The 15,758-nt window shown below is 38.6% G+C and overlaps 1 protein-coding gene and 1 long non-coding RNA gene across 5 annotated transcripts; one reads left to right on the top strand and one right to left on the bottom strand.

Annotated features, from left to right (window-relative positions):
* Positions 1-1,851: 1,851 nt before the first annotated feature.
* LOC109485477 (low affinity vacuolar monovalent cation/H(+) antiporter-like) lies at positions 1,852-15,726 on the bottom strand. Of its 4 annotated transcripts, none has more exons than XM_019789129.1 (24): positions 15,695-15,726; positions 15,204-15,396; positions 13,919-14,118; positions 13,363-13,471; positions 12,676-12,792; positions 12,386-12,447; positions 11,820-11,969; positions 11,429-11,542; positions 11,189-11,257; positions 10,808-10,910; positions 10,393-10,469; positions 9,946-10,010; positions 6,375-6,526; positions 6,135-6,166; positions 5,896-5,995; positions 5,545-5,597; positions 5,335-5,436; positions 5,109-5,146; positions 4,531-4,661; positions 3,925-4,073; positions 3,395-3,489; positions 3,094-3,172; positions 2,542-2,650; positions 1,852-2,072 (listed from the first exon to the last, which is right to left on the bottom strand). In XM_019789129.1, exons 2-24 carry the CDS (start codon positions 15,295-15,297, stop codon positions 1,999-2,001), a joined length of 2,274 nt encoding a protein of 757 aa, XP_019644688.1. In that variant the 5' UTR covers positions 15,298-15,396; positions 15,695-15,726; the 3' UTR covers positions 1,852-1,998. The 4 variants fall into 4 exon arrangements, with proteins under 4 accessions (XP_019644688.1, XP_019644690.1, XP_019644691.1 ...); XM_019789131.1 differs by having other exon boundaries at positions 15,204-15,334; positions 15,695-15,717; XM_019789132.1 differs by lacking the exon at positions 15,695-15,726 and adding an exon at positions 15,581-15,596 and having other exon boundaries at positions 15,204-15,334.
* Positions 7,024-8,719, top strand: LOC109485481. Its single transcript, XR_002141134.1, has 3 exons — positions 7,024-7,201; positions 7,742-7,840; positions 8,248-8,719. It is a non-coding gene; the product is annotated as an uncharacterized LOC109485481 (long non-coding RNA).
* Positions 15,727-15,758: the final 32 nt, after the last annotated feature.

Consider the following 15,758-nt stretch of genomic DNA (forward strand, 5'->3'; position numbering starts at 1 on the left):
ACGCGATGGGCTCTTATGGGGTTTTTGCTCTAGTTCTTTCCTGCTCTTGTTCTTGACCTTGAGGCTCGCCCGGACTGCCTAATTATCACGAATTTATCAGGAAAGAACCAGTTTAGTCCAGCATCTGTTCATTTTGAGACTAACTTTATTAATACGACTTTTACGAGCAGCTGAATACGGAGCTCTTTCGTCGATATTGCTGCCATTTCAGTTCTTATGCTTCCCTAAAAACTATTAAAACATACCTACCATTCGTTGATAATGAAAAACTGATACATCCTAATTACAATTCTGCCTAACTGTTTCTTACTTAGTTGAAATACTTTCAATTGCGCATTAGCCATTTATAGATCAACTTTCGCGGCTCAGTGTGCAGTTCCAAGTGCTACCATATCCCCTTATGAGACTTTTCTACTTTGCTACCAGATACACGGAAAAAACTATTCTTTGTCTTGCCCAATAGCCTTTCGTCTCCTAATAGAAAGTGAAACATAATTCTAGAATTAGAATTAGAATGAATCAACAAAAGAAACACAATCAAGTGTAGATCATGAGGACATGACAACAAGATTTATATAAGTCTCAGTGCATGGTCATATACTACATTCAAGAAGGATGGCAGGAACACCACTCTAAAATTTGTATAAAATGTTTTACACTTTCATATTACTTGATATGATATATCACGTTCTTCATGTATACATATTGTTTCCAAACTGATGTCACTCATTTCAATATTAAGTACATATAAAAATACTGTTTGGCAATTTACTTCTAAAAAGATGAAGAGTAATTTGCATACTGCAAATTTAGCTATTTTTTAAAGAGGATATAAAATGCAGCGATAATTTCAATACATAGATGAACTACCTGAGATGTTGTAGGTATAAGAGCGAGTACATTTTGTATATCGGATAAAAAAAACATGGCAGGATGACAAGGCTAACTAGTAGTCACACTTAGTGGACTATTTCATGCATTGTACAGGTGTATAATGATAAACAAAATTCAAAACAAAATACATTAATAATAGTGGTACTTTTTTTTAAAAACTGCTATCATACAGTATGTCAAAATGGACTGCAAATACATAGTTCACTTCTAATTGACAGAATAAATGAAACATTCTGGATACATAATATACATGTAATATTTATATATATATACTTACATATTTCCTAAATATTAAGTAAGAGAGACCTCTTGGCAGCATTTCTCAATAACAGATATGTCCTAAAATTATGCCAACATTTCAAGACAGACAACAGATTTTTATAGAAAAAAAAGTAGGCTGTTCATATGACTAGCCATCCTTGGCAACATTTGCTTCTTTACCTCATTATGTATAGGAATAATTTCAACTTATGCAGCATTTTTTAAGGATGAATAAGGTTTAGAGTTTATGCAGCATCCAGACAATATGTCATTCTGGAATGAAAGACTAGGACACCATTTATATTTTCATATAGCAGCAAAATTCCTCCCAGCTAATACATTGTAATAATAATAATAATAGCAACATCATCATGATATATATAGCAACATGATTTAGCTCATCTAAGACATCCCTCAAAAGGAAGTTGATAGTACAATACTACAATGTAGTACATTGGCAGCACTTCAGTAGTATCTAACATGAAGGGCTCAAAAATACCACCTGCATATGCAGTTTAGTGCAGGTAAAATTGGAGCTGTGCAGGTATTTCTGATGTCTACCTGCACTGGGTTTATATACAAATGCAGGTGTATGTGGATTGTTATTTTGCTGCATTGACTGTTAGTGTTGCCCTCTATGAAGTATGAAAGAAATAATGGCAATGGTTTCTGAACAGTTTTAGTGTGACCCATACTTCCTAAATTTTAGTGGTACAGGTAAAACTTATCTGGTGCAGGTAATTTTTCAATGTTACCTGAACCAGTGCAGTAATGCAGAAAAAGTATTCCGAGCCCTCTACAATAAGGCATAGTTGGTAGAATCGTGGCACAGTTTCAGGGATTTCAGCAGCCCTCAGGATTGGGAGCGAAGAAGTACATTGCTACAATGATGAGGTATACAATACACATGGCAGACCCTGTAACAAAATAAACACACAGTACACATCATTTCAGACACCATGCTATGCACTCATGGATTACAGCTGTTAGTGTTATAATATTAAGAGTGAATTTTCTATGAAGAAACAGTAAAATGCACAAACTTCAAGATGTAATGCTAAAGGCACAATTTTACACTAATAGACCTCTACAGGAATCAAATTTAATTTTGCCTTCAATCTACAGCAAGAACTTCCAGTCTTCTTGGAGAAGAAGTGGTATTACATGTACTAAGAGTACCTAGTAAGGTGTTTATCTTAGTCTCATGCTGTCAAGAATACAAGTAGATTCTAAAGGAAGTTGATAGTACAATACATTGGCAGCACTTTAGTAGTATCTAACATAAAGGGCTCAAAAATACCACCTAACATTGTATGGGAGAAAATCAAGATGAGAAGTAACAAATTAAATTGCTGTGGCTTTATCACAAACCATTTTTATGCCTACCTTGGAAGTAGTCACACTTGCCATCCATAAAGATATAGTTCATGACCAGCACACTGAAGAGAACCGACCACAAGTGTAGGTCTATAAACAGCAGCTGGAAGCCAATCTCCTACAGGGCAGAGGGCACAAGACTCATCAGCAAAAAAACAACATGGCTGCCTCCAGTTCAAAAGGCTAAAGACATCAAATCCTTCCTTCACAACATACTGTTATGTAATCCTGCAGAGGGGACTGTAATTCCTGAACTCTTATATTCACTTCTGTACTGTTCTTAGTGTTACCGTTATCAAATTGTTTGTTGCAACCCCCACCCTGAACTAGCTGAAACCATTAAGATTAAGTTCTGTCATCATCATCATCAGGTCGGGCGGATTGCCCGGACCAAGTCCACTCTTTCTCACCAAGTTCTGTAAACATGTCTTTTTCCCCAGACTGCCCAATTTTGCTACCATGACAGCAAAGTGAATTACAGTATTGTAGAGAGATGTCATGTAGACTAAACAAAAATCCTGTAGACCCCTAGTATGTTATGTGGTGATGTAATGTACTCACATGGATGGTGTTGACCAGGACAAGAACAGGCATCTGTAACAAGCACACCTGCACAGCGATGGAGCTGCCTACCTCAATACTAGAAGAGACAAACAGTGAGTGAGTGAAAGAACAAAAAGAACAAAAAAAGAATAAATGAATGAATGGTTGAGGAGTTTTTCTCAAATACCCATGTAATACTGGTCATGGCCATTGTTTTCATGCAGTTTTCAATTCTATAACAATTCCAGACATGTCAATTCTACTGTCTGAACTATGATAACATTCCACAAGTCTGTAACATTACATGTTGATGGTTTACCTGAGACTGAGGTTATTCTGCAGTGCAAACTGGATGCCGTTGACAATCTCAGGAGTATCCGGTACCAGGGCTAACAACGTCACTCCAATGAAGTACTGTGAGGAGAAACAGTGTCTTTATTAACTTACAGTTAAACAGTTAGTCTCTGCAAAACACAAAAGAATCATGAGCTGTTGTCATATATTTTTACTACAAAATACTAGTAAGTGGCATAGTTTGATGAAAATATCTCACTCAAAAAATCTTGTAAGTGAAGATCACTTTGCATCAGATGATACTTGTACATGTACTTGACTACACCTCAACCCTGTCACATACCATCCTGAATTCTGAAGTAAAGCTAAAATCTTATCATAAAGTAAGTGAGTATATGTGTGAGACAAACAATGAGGATTAAATTATGTTGCTGGTCCATGGTAGTTTCTATATCTACGTTACTAATATGGGGTTTGATTTCTTGTGGAAATGAAAAGTCTTTAATTCTTGATGATAGATATATTGGGAAGCTTATAAGCATCTTATGATCTAACCTGTGACACCCCAGAGCCAGTTAAAATAGGCTGCATGTTCTCTGTGACAAGGTCGGCACACAGGGACATCAGTACTGTCCCGACCAGCAGGATGGTCACTCCCTTCAGACGGGACCAGTGGGCAATGGTGCTGTGGCTGTCATTGTGATCTGGAAATCATAAGAGCTGATTTAAGTGATACAACACATACAATGTACACGATAAAACAATAGAAATGACAATTATAGGTCTTGTCTCTATGGCAAAAGCGGCTTTGCCTCTTGGTCAAATTCTGTGGGTCCAGAGGGTAGGGGTTCAAGCCTTGGACATGGCTGGTTATGAATGTATTTATCCTTAAGACTGAAGAGGGAATGTTAAGCTCCTAAGGACAGTAAGATGTCAGTCGTATGGGAAAGCCTCTGCCTGTCTAAAAAACAAACCCCAAAATCCAACACAAATACTACACTCAAGAAGTGTAGGGGTGACCCAGTGTGTTTAGCTGTTAAAACAAGTTGTAGCAAGTATTAGCTAATAAAAAATGCGTCAAACTTACACTACAAATGACAACTGCGTTAATTTTACCTAAACACATGGAAAATGCCTATTTCTGCTGAAGGAAGTGGGTACCTGGTTGATTAGGAGCTGTGTTGTTGTCCTCTGTCTTCACATCGTAGATGTGAGAGTGAGTTTTCAGTGTGAACAACAGACCAGAGATGTAGGCCAGGGGCAGCAGTATGGCACAGGTGTAGATCAGGGGCCTGGATAAATGCAGGAAAGCAGAAAACTGTAGTCACCAAGTTGATTTCATAGAAAACACTACGTAATAGCTTCCACATTGTATTCTGGGGAATGGAAAGCAGACAAATCAACTAATCCCTTCGTCATGCAATGCGAAATGCAAAATTTTTTCTTGACCTGCAGCCAATCTCTCATTGGTCAAACCACTAATTGCCATTTTCTGATTGGTTAATCTGCTAATTGTGATAGGCAGTCAGGATCTAACTATTGGAAAACCTACTTCCCAGAGGAAAGTTACCGACTTTACATTGCAACTTGTTTCAACAAAAGAAAATTAATAGGTAACATATAGAAATGACCATAAGTCATTGATCCGTGAATCTAATGATCTTTCAACAGTCAGTGTAGAATATTTCCTGAAATGACAGTAAAGTAAAGGTTGAAGAAAAGTAATCCAAAACACTCACTTGATGTGCTCATTGAACAATGTTCCCTCTTGGTCAAACTTTAGAAAGAAAGAATAGCACTATTAAACAAGAGTTCAAACATGTCATACCTCCATGAAATATTTCATGCTTTTGTAAATGTTGTGCTTTATCCATTAAATGATGGTTTGCTTCACAAATATAATGGTGTTCTTCACAAGTTGATTAAAATGGTGTGGCCTTAGGACTTGTTAGAAGTGAAACTCACCACTTCCTGGTGACAGTCTGAGCACATGAAGGAGCTGCTGGGCCCGGTCGCTGTCAGCTGGGAGTCGTTGATGTTGGACCAACTTGTGACGTTATTACAACTCTGGAAAACAACAGAACAGATGTCAGAAATTAAACTCAAACTACAAAAAGCACAACGATGGACACTCATTGGATAGAAAGGCAATACGAAAAAAAAAAAAAAACTTACTGAGCAGACGATACTGCCGTAGAACTTGGAGAAGATGGTGGGAGCAAAAGCACCTGTGTAGAAAAGGTAACATTAGACCCTTTTTTAAAGACAAGTTCCAAACAACACTGTGTATACATGTATTATCATATTCTATACAGTTATATATTCCTGCAAGTTAGTGCTTTATATTAATATAACTGCAAGTCAGTCCATTGGAAGATACCACAATAGTTAGTTAAAAAGGCAGCAGTTACAAGTACTTTCTGCAATACTTTCTACTATAAGAAAACATGGTTCCCAGCCCAACACTACAGGAATACATGAAAGAGATACCAACATGACTGTTGTACATGTTTGTGTCCTGCCTACCTGCCACAGATACAAACAGCAGAGTTGAGCTGACTCCCGCTGATCTCAGGTTGAAGAACTGTTCATGGTGTTTCAGTCCACCAATGATCATGCACAAACCCTGGAACACATTAAAACACATCAGCCAAACTTACCGCACTCATGTGCAACAACACAGTAAAGAAGGCCCGTAAATACTTTTTTGACAACCAGTCTTTCTTCAATATTAAGAACATAAAAATAGAAAATGAGCAACTTACTGGGATGAACAACATAGTACCGAGGAGTGTTCCTGAAACAAGATAGTTAACAAAGTTTAATAGATACTCATCATTTTTTTTTATTTCCTGGGTAAAATAAATGAAAGTTTGCTACAAAATGAATATCTGCAAATTGGGACAAGTTGGAAATATAAGAATGCGTTTTAAAACATTTTTGTACATTTAACTCAATCAAAAACCAAGTCCTGTTCATCAGAAGTGTCTAGAATTTTCCCCCACCTGTGAGAGCAGATTTGACCAGTTCTGAGTAGCAGTTGTTGGCATGTTCCGCGCCCTTCACCAGGGCAGTTATGTACAAGGTCAACTCCACGACAGAGCCAAACGTAGCGTTCAGGACAGCACCAACCGCAAAGTTACTCTGTGCTGCAATACTGGCAACAAGATCATGTATTGTTAGAATAACTTAGAATCAATCTCATCTATTATAATAGACATTCTTGAAGTTCCAAGTCATTTTTTGTGCTTAATATGTCTAAATATAATACATGTATATACTAAATGTATATGCCAAGCCAAGAGATATACTAAATATAATTTCACCATGTCACATACTTAGTATATCTGTGACCCTGACAAAATGCGCCTCAAAACAGATCTCCAATGCAATGTTTCCCAGTATAATGTGCTCTTGCATGTCTATAATGTGCATATTTGGGGGGTGCTGCACATTGAGAGAGATCTCTCAAACACATTGTTTTCCAAAGTGGTGTATTTATTTACAGGTGGTTACATACAACTTATCAACCTTGTGTAGACAACTCAGATCCATGGATAGTTTTTCTGATAGCAATAATAAATAGTAAAATGCTGTAGACCATAAGCCTATTCGCCATTACTAGTGCGCCTGCGCGGAGTTTACTTAGCGACCCAGAATTGGAGATAAACAAACCCGCGGCCGCAATCGTCCCCAGCGCCAGCGTATGTCTCGATTTCCAGCTTACACACGGCGTTACCGGTGGTGGCCCGCCTTGGGCTGAGTTCCAACGATGTTCTGGACCTATCTTGCCTAAAATATCGCGATATCTTTATCTTCAAGTGGATTTACGGTACGTTTTTTGACGGTATCCAAGCTAGCGCTAGCGCCTAATTACTTATGCATGCCCCCCTCCCCCATCCTGCACGCCTTCCGTCTTCACGTTTTCCGCTCAATTTTCCGGTCCAATCTCGATAAAACGAGTTTTGGAATACCTTTTTTCGTGTAAGAGTGGTTATTTGTGTAAGATAATGGTGGAATTTTTCAGTTTTAGTCGGTAAAAATTGTAAATAAACTGCATGAGCTTTGTCTTCAGAAGACCGATACACTACGTGTTCTTGTGTCACCCCAAGCACATAGAGCTTTCTAACCACAATCCTCACCGTCTCACCACGACATTATTACCGATTAAAATAATGATTTAGGAATAGTACAAGCAGTGATGACATCTATATGTTTATAAATATTTAGTGTGGTTTTCGTAGCGGGATACGTAGGGCCATGGGGGTTTTGTGCATGCAAATGCCATTGCATTAGTGCATTCAAGACTTGATGTTTTGAACGTAAATCCATCAACTTTTGGTTCAATTTTTCTCTCTTCTTCTTTTTACAGTGTTACTTTCCCGACCTCAACATGAAGCTGTGTGCAGTAGTGAATTGCAGCAATTCAACTTACCATCTAGAAAAATGGAAGAGACATGCCAAATACATGGTACAAAAAGTGGACCATTTTCCTATGAGAAGAAAAAACCTCATGCTAGGAGAAGAGGGAATAAACTTATGAACAAGCTTGAAGCAAACCCAGATGGAATATACTAAAAATACAAGTACACTTAAGTTCTGAAATGGTTTCATGAAAGTATATTGTAACCCGCACATAAACAGTGCTGCAAATTGTAATCATGACAGATATTTTATGTACTGAATTTTGATAGTTCTGTGCAGTAATACTGCTAAACTGGTACAGACTTTTAGTCTAACAAGGGTCTGCTGTAAATAGATTCAATATGATTATCTTTTCACTTATTAACTTGAATTAGTGGAAAATAATATATTTGAACATGATGTCAAGTCATTAACATTATATTTACCACTTAAGATACCCTTTTCCGCATGCAGTTGAGAAAGCTGTGGTGAACTGGTGTAGTTGACTCCTTCGTGCCTGCACCACAGGTGCTCCCAGTGATGGTCTAAGTACTAGTACTTAAGTTTAGATCTTTTCCACTGACTGTTGACCATAAGATCAGGTGTATGTAGAGAACTCCAGTCATTTACACTACTTACACCAAACACCTGACCCCTGCGTTTGGATCTTGAAAGTGGAATATTTAATTTGTAACTACTCTCTTGTTGTTTTTCTGACCAAACACAAGAAAAACAAGTCAGTTAACTGCATCGACAGTACTACATACTCACTCACATTCACTATCCGGTTTATTGTCTAAATACTAAATAATATTTGCTAGACAGCATAGGTTGTACGATGGCGATTACTAGATTACTGTAAACATTCACACTGTGATAGAAAACATACAAGCACCGTTAAACATAAACTTACTGTGTTAACACACAAACAGCTCTGCAATCAAAGTGATGTAGAAAATATAATGCCACAGCACTTGGCTCAGATAGTTGATGAAGACAGATATAGTTGAAAACTCAAATTTCTTGAGTTGGAGAACTAGTTTTTTTTTAAATAAAATATGTAACTTACCAACTCAGATAACCTTTCAATTACTATTTCCCTGGACACTGATTGTACTGTTACATACATGTTTATACTATAAAGAAAACAAAACAAGCACCATTTTGATATTTTTCTTATTCCCATATCTCTCTATATGTGGACAGCACTTAATGAATGGTGCATAGGAAATATAATATTAAATATACAATGCCATATATGTTGAGAAAGACCTGTACACTAACACAAGTATTACTGGCAACATGCAACAATCCTTTACTAAACACAAGGTTCTTCAAAGAAAATTAATGCCATGGTTGCTTGAATACTACTGTTATGTCTTTGGTTCTGTATCCTGGGTCTGTGGACAAGTTCGTCTCCGCGGCCAAGACAGTGTGGACTAAGGAGGTAAGATGTGCCTAGTCGTTTGAGGAAGCAATTTCTGTCTGCAGTTGGGGTAATATGGTGGTAAGGGACTTCGCTTACCCATTCAAAGTCGAAGTAGGAGTATGTTTTCTCCTCATCATAGTCGCCCGACAGCCGTTTACGTAGTATGGGAGGCACAGGGCCGGCTCGCTAAACTCATGATCAGCGGCCATGATCAGTGCTGGGCCGATTTTTAAGTGCGGGGGGGAGGGGCATCCTTTGACGTCGTCCTTCGGTTCGACGAACTACCCTTCCGTGAAGCCCACCGGGCCGAGAATAGGTGAGTTTTTTTATTCTTGACTATAATTCTTGACATTCACAACTGAACCTGCTGCTGTCTTCGGCGAATTCGGCAACCGCGTCGTGATTCTTTTAAGCATACGAAGTTGTATGCGCCTTGAAGTTGTAGGCTTTTCCCCCTGGACGTGACTCGCGGAAACGCCTTGAAAACCGGCAGTTACCGGCAGTCTAACCTCAACCAAGAAACGTCTGTCATCTTTGCCGTCCAATAAGATATAAAATCTCCACTTACGGCCCGGGTAAACTCATTTTTTTTAGCTACGTAGCGGGATTCGACACCCGCGCTCGCTGTGTCGCGGGGCGACGCGGTTTTGTTTATCTCTCAAAATGGCGGATATTACCCATCATGCATTTCGCGCCGGTAATGGCGAATAGGCTTATTGGGATAAGGAAAGTTGCATGCTTACCTGGCAATGGACAGTCCAATATAATAGGCCAATGGTATGATGGCAAGGAGAGAGATCACAAATTTCTGTAGGGTAAAAGATTGAACATATATAGTTACAATTGATGTATAAATATGCATGAAATACATGTATACTGCAGCAGATATCAAGGTAAAATCATAAAATGTTGAGCCTGTCTTACTGTAAGTTTTACCGATTGAAGTCAATGTTTTAATACAAGTATTACCTTTGTGATCAGTATGAATAAGGTCAGTAGCTTAATAAGTTAAAGAGTAAGCCTCTAGACAATTGACTGACCCCGACTGTCAATCACAATCAGCAGTTCAACCAATGAAGGAATGGCAATTAGCAGTTTGACCAATGAGAGATTTACTGTATGGAGGTGGGTGGGGGCTATTGTCGCAGTCTACTGATAAAATGATCTATAGGGAAATGTCTGAAACCTACTGCAGTAGGTGAGGTATAGTGGTTTTCCTTGTCTCCATATCCTGCAATCAGAGCCAGAACCACAAACAGCAGCAGGTCTGAACACAAGTGAGTTAAGGGTAACAGCACATTTCACAGGCATTTATTGAAAAGTCATGTATATAGATGTAATTGTGTAGTTAAGTGCAACATGTTATATTATCACATGTAGTAAAGCTCCCTTGACTTTTCATGTATGAAGTGAGGATATCATATATACAGATGAGCTCAAAAAACATACAGTAACTGTAATTCGTTTTTCCACTGTACTGTTATGTTCGTGGTTTCCATAGTCACTTCTGTACCGTGAACTCATTGTTACAATTTGTCTTTCACCCCCTTTTCCCTTCCGTCAATGTGTCAAGTTTTGTCTTTGTTCTGGTCACAGAAAGGATACTGACAAGAACAATGTTCATGCCATCCACAGTGTACTTGTAGTAGTACACATTCACAGCCTGGTAGGTACAGACTATCACTTCACTGGGCTGCTGGGCTGCATGCTGTGGTCAACAAACAATACAACAATTCATACATACAACATTGACCAGCAAACATACCTTCAACATACCTTTCCCCCAAGATTACAATTGCATGCATGTAGTACATTGAATTGTTGACAAAGTGTAATATGTAGCCAGTAGAATAAGCATATAAGAGCTAAAAATAATACGATTATTCCAAATTCTAGATAGCTACATATACTAAAATGATTATATTTTTTTTCATTTCTTTAATTACAGAAAGGTATGAAATGTACCTTTCTATGCCTATTCCTTACCATGCTGTCGCTCTCTATCCGGATGGACCCAGGTGGCATAAGAAGCATCTTGATGGCATGGCCGTTAACCTGTAACAGGGGTCACATTCTCTATGTCAACTTTTCACTCATGCTACAGGTAACACGTTACCAATAGCATCAAAATGAACCTATGTCATCATCACTAGAAACTGCACACCATGCTAACTTATCAGTTAAACTCACACTGAGTGACTAAAGAAATGTTGTTGATATGACTACCTTTGCCACAGGTATGAAGACCACCAGGATCCAGCATACAAAGTACACCAGGGCATGGATCACAAACAGCAGCGGTGCCCCCAGGACCAGCCAAACATACGTCTCTGGCTTGTGCTACAACAGATGCAGATTCAGCATTATTCCAACTGGTACATGTGACATGAATGGGTAGAAAACTACAATAAAACATCCTTTCATACCTTATGTCAAAATGTATGGCTTTTCAATCAACTATATTACATAGATATCAATTATCATTACAAAAGCAAGATTAAAATCTATTGCAAGTAAAAGAAACATGAGTTCTTAAAGTACAACTTCAAAGCTGAAGGTATAAAGTTTTTTCTTTTTTTTTTGTTCGGCTTTGTGATGCTATGTCCTTGTAACTCACCCAGTATTCAGTAGTTGTGCCACAGCAGCCTCTCCTGCCATTCCTGCTTCTGGTACTAGACACCAGCGGTGTGGATTCACTGGACTCAAAACTCTCGTAGCTGTTATGAACTGAGCTGTTGTGAAGTGAATGTTCCTCCCCTTCTCTGTCCTGATGATTATCAACAAAGCAACAATAATAAATGCAATATTGCACTAATCTGTGTGGCCAAATGGTAAGGTAACCAGACATAAGACCAAGAGGTCGTGGCATTCCTGGCTAGACATAGTGTCATTGAGAATGGCGCTTTACACGACTTTCCTTACTCCACCCAGGTGTAAAATGGGTACCTGACACCAGTTGGGGAGGTTAAAGGTGGTAGAAGGAGAAAGAAGGGCTCCACCTTCCAATAACATACCTGTGACACAGTGGATCATCAACCCACTAACCCTACAGACTTAAACAGACTATGGGACTAACTTTACCATACAAAGAAATTCAATTGATACATGGTCAGGTGCAGTCACAAATATTACTACTGGTACAATGAAAATGTTTTTCAATCAGAAATCAAAACCACTTCTTACCTTTTGGACAAACTTCCCAAAGGGCCAAAAGAAATATTTTGCCAACTTGAAACAGTGCTGACCTGTGAACATGAAGATAACATTTCAAATCATTATGAAAGAAACAATAATGTATTGCAATCTCAGCAACACATTTTAGATTACACAGTTATACATATTGTAACAGGATATCAAAGGCAACATATTTCAGGGGAGCAGAAATAAAGTACAAGTAAAACAATAACTATTTTTATGCAAAAGCATTGAATGTCTGATATGACCACTGGAGCAAGGTCGGACATCATCCTTACCATATACTCTGCCGATGTAGGTCAGCATCATCAGTCCAGCCACCAGGAAATAAAAAGCAGCAACCCACCACCCAAACAACACACTGTACAGGACATTTCCTGGGGAGATGGTCGAGCCTGCAAGACACAAGGAGAAACAACTGAAATTGATTTTGACATGACCACAACACTAAGTATACAGTTTGTGATAAACTAGTTAGCTGCAGTCTGCCGAAATTGAACTGCCAAGAAAGAATCAAAATGGTAAGGTTTCCAATACGAATCCAATGGAGAGAAACACAGTTAAAATCGTTCAAGTCTTCCCCAAATCATGTGGTGTTTAAAGCATCACCCATATAGACCTTAGGCCATACATGAGAGGAGTATTACTTGTACAATATGAACTTAAAGGAAATGCATGTACAGATGTACCTCACTTTACAAGTTTTGAACATAGACGATAAGGATTTGTCTTCATAGTGTAAAGTTTTTAGGAATTTATCTCTGTATTTGTACAATGCTTGTCCTATGTGTCACACTGTATGTATTTTTGTTCCTTTTGTCAATAAAGTACAAAAAATAAAAAGAAAAAAAAGAAAAAAAAAAAGAAAAAAAAAGAAAGAAAGAAAGAAGAACTGGGATAGCAGTGCAAATCTAGTAAAATGGCAAACTTTCAACTTAGCACAAGCCACATGCAAATGCACACACCTTTTATAAGTTTGACTGTCCTTGGTTCTGAATATAACTCCTTCACAACATCAGATCTGACCTCCAGTGGCCTGGCTGTGACATGGCTCTTCCACTTCTTAAAGCCAAACTGTGAAAGGAATATAGTAAATCATACGTTTAGTAATTCTATATTTTCAGCTATTTATATCCAAAGGTTAACGGTTTGACTTATTCTGTTCATTAAGAAATTTGTAAAAAAATAAAATATAAGTCAGCTGCCATAAGTCTGAAATTAAATATCTGCCAACAAACCAAGAATCATGACAGCATGTTACTGACAAAAGGTAGTGATGCTACTTGAAACATCTGACAGTTTCCAAAATCATATTTCGTTGTTTGAGTAACATTTATTGGCATATCTTATTACATGGATGTCTAACCTTCACCAAGGGATCATGACAACTCATTGATAATTTCAAAGTTTACTTTGTGACTAAACTACATGTATTAACAAACAAAAGCTGAATCAGATGTACAAACATATTGACCTACTTAGTAGAATATGACAAAAGCCTTCAAAAGGCCATGCACAAACCCTGTAATTATTTGCTATCTTGAGCGCTTCAATCTCGTTTTCTGCCCAGCTGGGTGGCTTGTTGACCGCCACAAACCCCTCTGGAGTGCTGAAGGGGAACATGGTCCAGGGCTGGTCACTCTGTGTCCGGCGGTGGGCTCTCGCTCGCAGGTGGGGTGACTGAGGTCCTGCTGGTGCACTCTGTCCAATTGCAGGAGGCGCTGTGACAAGAAATGAACCAGCTTACGTTAGCCTTCCTGTATCTGTATAGCCGGTATACCCGCTTTCACTTCAGCCTAACACACCAGTTTCGCAGGCACACAGCGTGGTGGCAGCTGGCTATATTACACCAAACGACCTGTTATACCTAACCTTTGCACATCTAAGTTGTTTAAAGCTATCTAGTGTGACTAAATTGTACTCCAGCAACCTGCCCGAATGCTTGGCCAATTTGCAATCAAAGTCCATTTGAAAATGTACCCACATCTTCTTCATTTTATAACAAATACAAGACATATTTTAGCTGTGTTAACACATGAAGCATACATGTAGTTTCAAACACAGATTTACTAGCCAGACCTTACAGTACAATACTGTTCATTGTCAGGAAGTGAAAGCTCATTTCATACAACATACATGAATAAACTGCAACATTCATGTTTGACTTTCCTCAGTTCAAACACTGTTCACAAAACCTGATGAAAGAATTGTTGACTGAGTAGACTTGCAAGCGACACCCACATTGGGGTATCGAATTCCACCGTCACTTTCTAATGGGATCACGAAAGTGCACAATAGCAACACAGGAGTCTAAAGTTCACAAGTGACGTAACTTAGTAATGATAATCACATTACTAGTAGTTCAGCCACATAATTATAACACTGTGCCTCTTGTTCTAGCTGTGATGTTGGTCTGGAATAAAATACATGTATATATTTCACAGGTATATAATGTTAACTTTTTTTTAATCCTTGAATTTTACTTACCACCCCCACCCATTGTTCAGTTTCAATGCTGTATTCAAGCATTTCAATGTGATAATAGATTTAAGGTACATTTATCTAATTGTGTTGTTGTCTTCGTTGAGTCTTGACACCGACTGTCATCTAACCACGCTTTCTTTCAGTGTCTTCTTCTTCACAGGACATTGTAACAATACTCCAATACTTGACACTAGTTTGTTAGTTGGGCAAACTGTCATGTTGATTTAGCTAACATCGTTTAAACATTGATTGCTGTGGGATAAATTACCACGATTGCAAAATCTGAAAGGGGAAGTAATTAAGTAATGTTTCAACAACACACCTTCTTCTTCCTCCACTCCTACGATGGTTGAACCAGCTGGACCTGGCTGGATCTGGTCCAGGCTTACAGACGTCTGAAGACCAACATCCGCCATCTTAGAAAGTTCTGGGCCTTGGTGTTACTTCTGTGGTCTGCGTAAGGATGGGGAGGGAGGGCGCACAAGGGCCCGGCTAAGAAACTGACTGGCTGATGACTAGAGAAAAGTTCAGACGACGAAAAGATCAACAACAGAATATAACACCTAGCAAGCTAGGTAATGACCTGACTGTGATCAGCCGAAAGTCTCGTGATCTAGATGTCAGACTTGGGCCAAACCAAGAAAGTCAACATAAAACATAGTAGACCTTTGTCGCAACATGCTTACAATCTGCACTCACCGGATTACTGACGCTGATCTACTGCTTCTAAGCTCCCAGAAAATAACCTTACCATCTACTTTAAACGCTAAAAAACGGCAAAACTAAAGTAATTGTCAAGGGATTTTAGCTTACTTCGCGATCGGCTCGGCAGATCCGGAAGTAACTGGTACAGTACCCGTTCCCAGGGTACCACAGG

The sequence above is a fragment of the Branchiostoma belcheri genome, unplaced genomic scaffold (genome assembly GCF_001625305.1).
Source record: "Branchiostoma belcheri isolate BF01 breed outbred unplaced genomic scaffold, Haploidv18h27 scaffold76, whole genome shotgun sequence".
Lineage (NCBI taxonomy): Eukaryota > Metazoa > Chordata > Leptocardii > Amphioxiformes > Branchiostomatidae > Branchiostoma > Branchiostoma belcheri.

What these genes read in the sequence shown, in the direction of transcription:
- LOC109485477 (XM_019789129.1), bottom strand. Translation starts at nt 15,297, where the DNA reads ATGGCGGATGTTGGTCTTCAGACGTCTGTAAGCCTGGACCAGATCCAG. An exon ending in AGGAGTGGAGGAAGAAGAAG is followed by an intron (nt 14,119 to 15,203) that starts GTGTGTTGTTGA and finishes TTCTTGTCACAG; the next exon opens with CGCCTCCTGCAATTGGACAG. An exon ending in TCTTCATACCTGTGGCAAAG is followed by an intron (nt 11,258 to 11,428) that starts GTAGTCATATCA and finishes CCCCTGTTACAG; the next exon opens with GTTAACGGCCATGCCATCAA.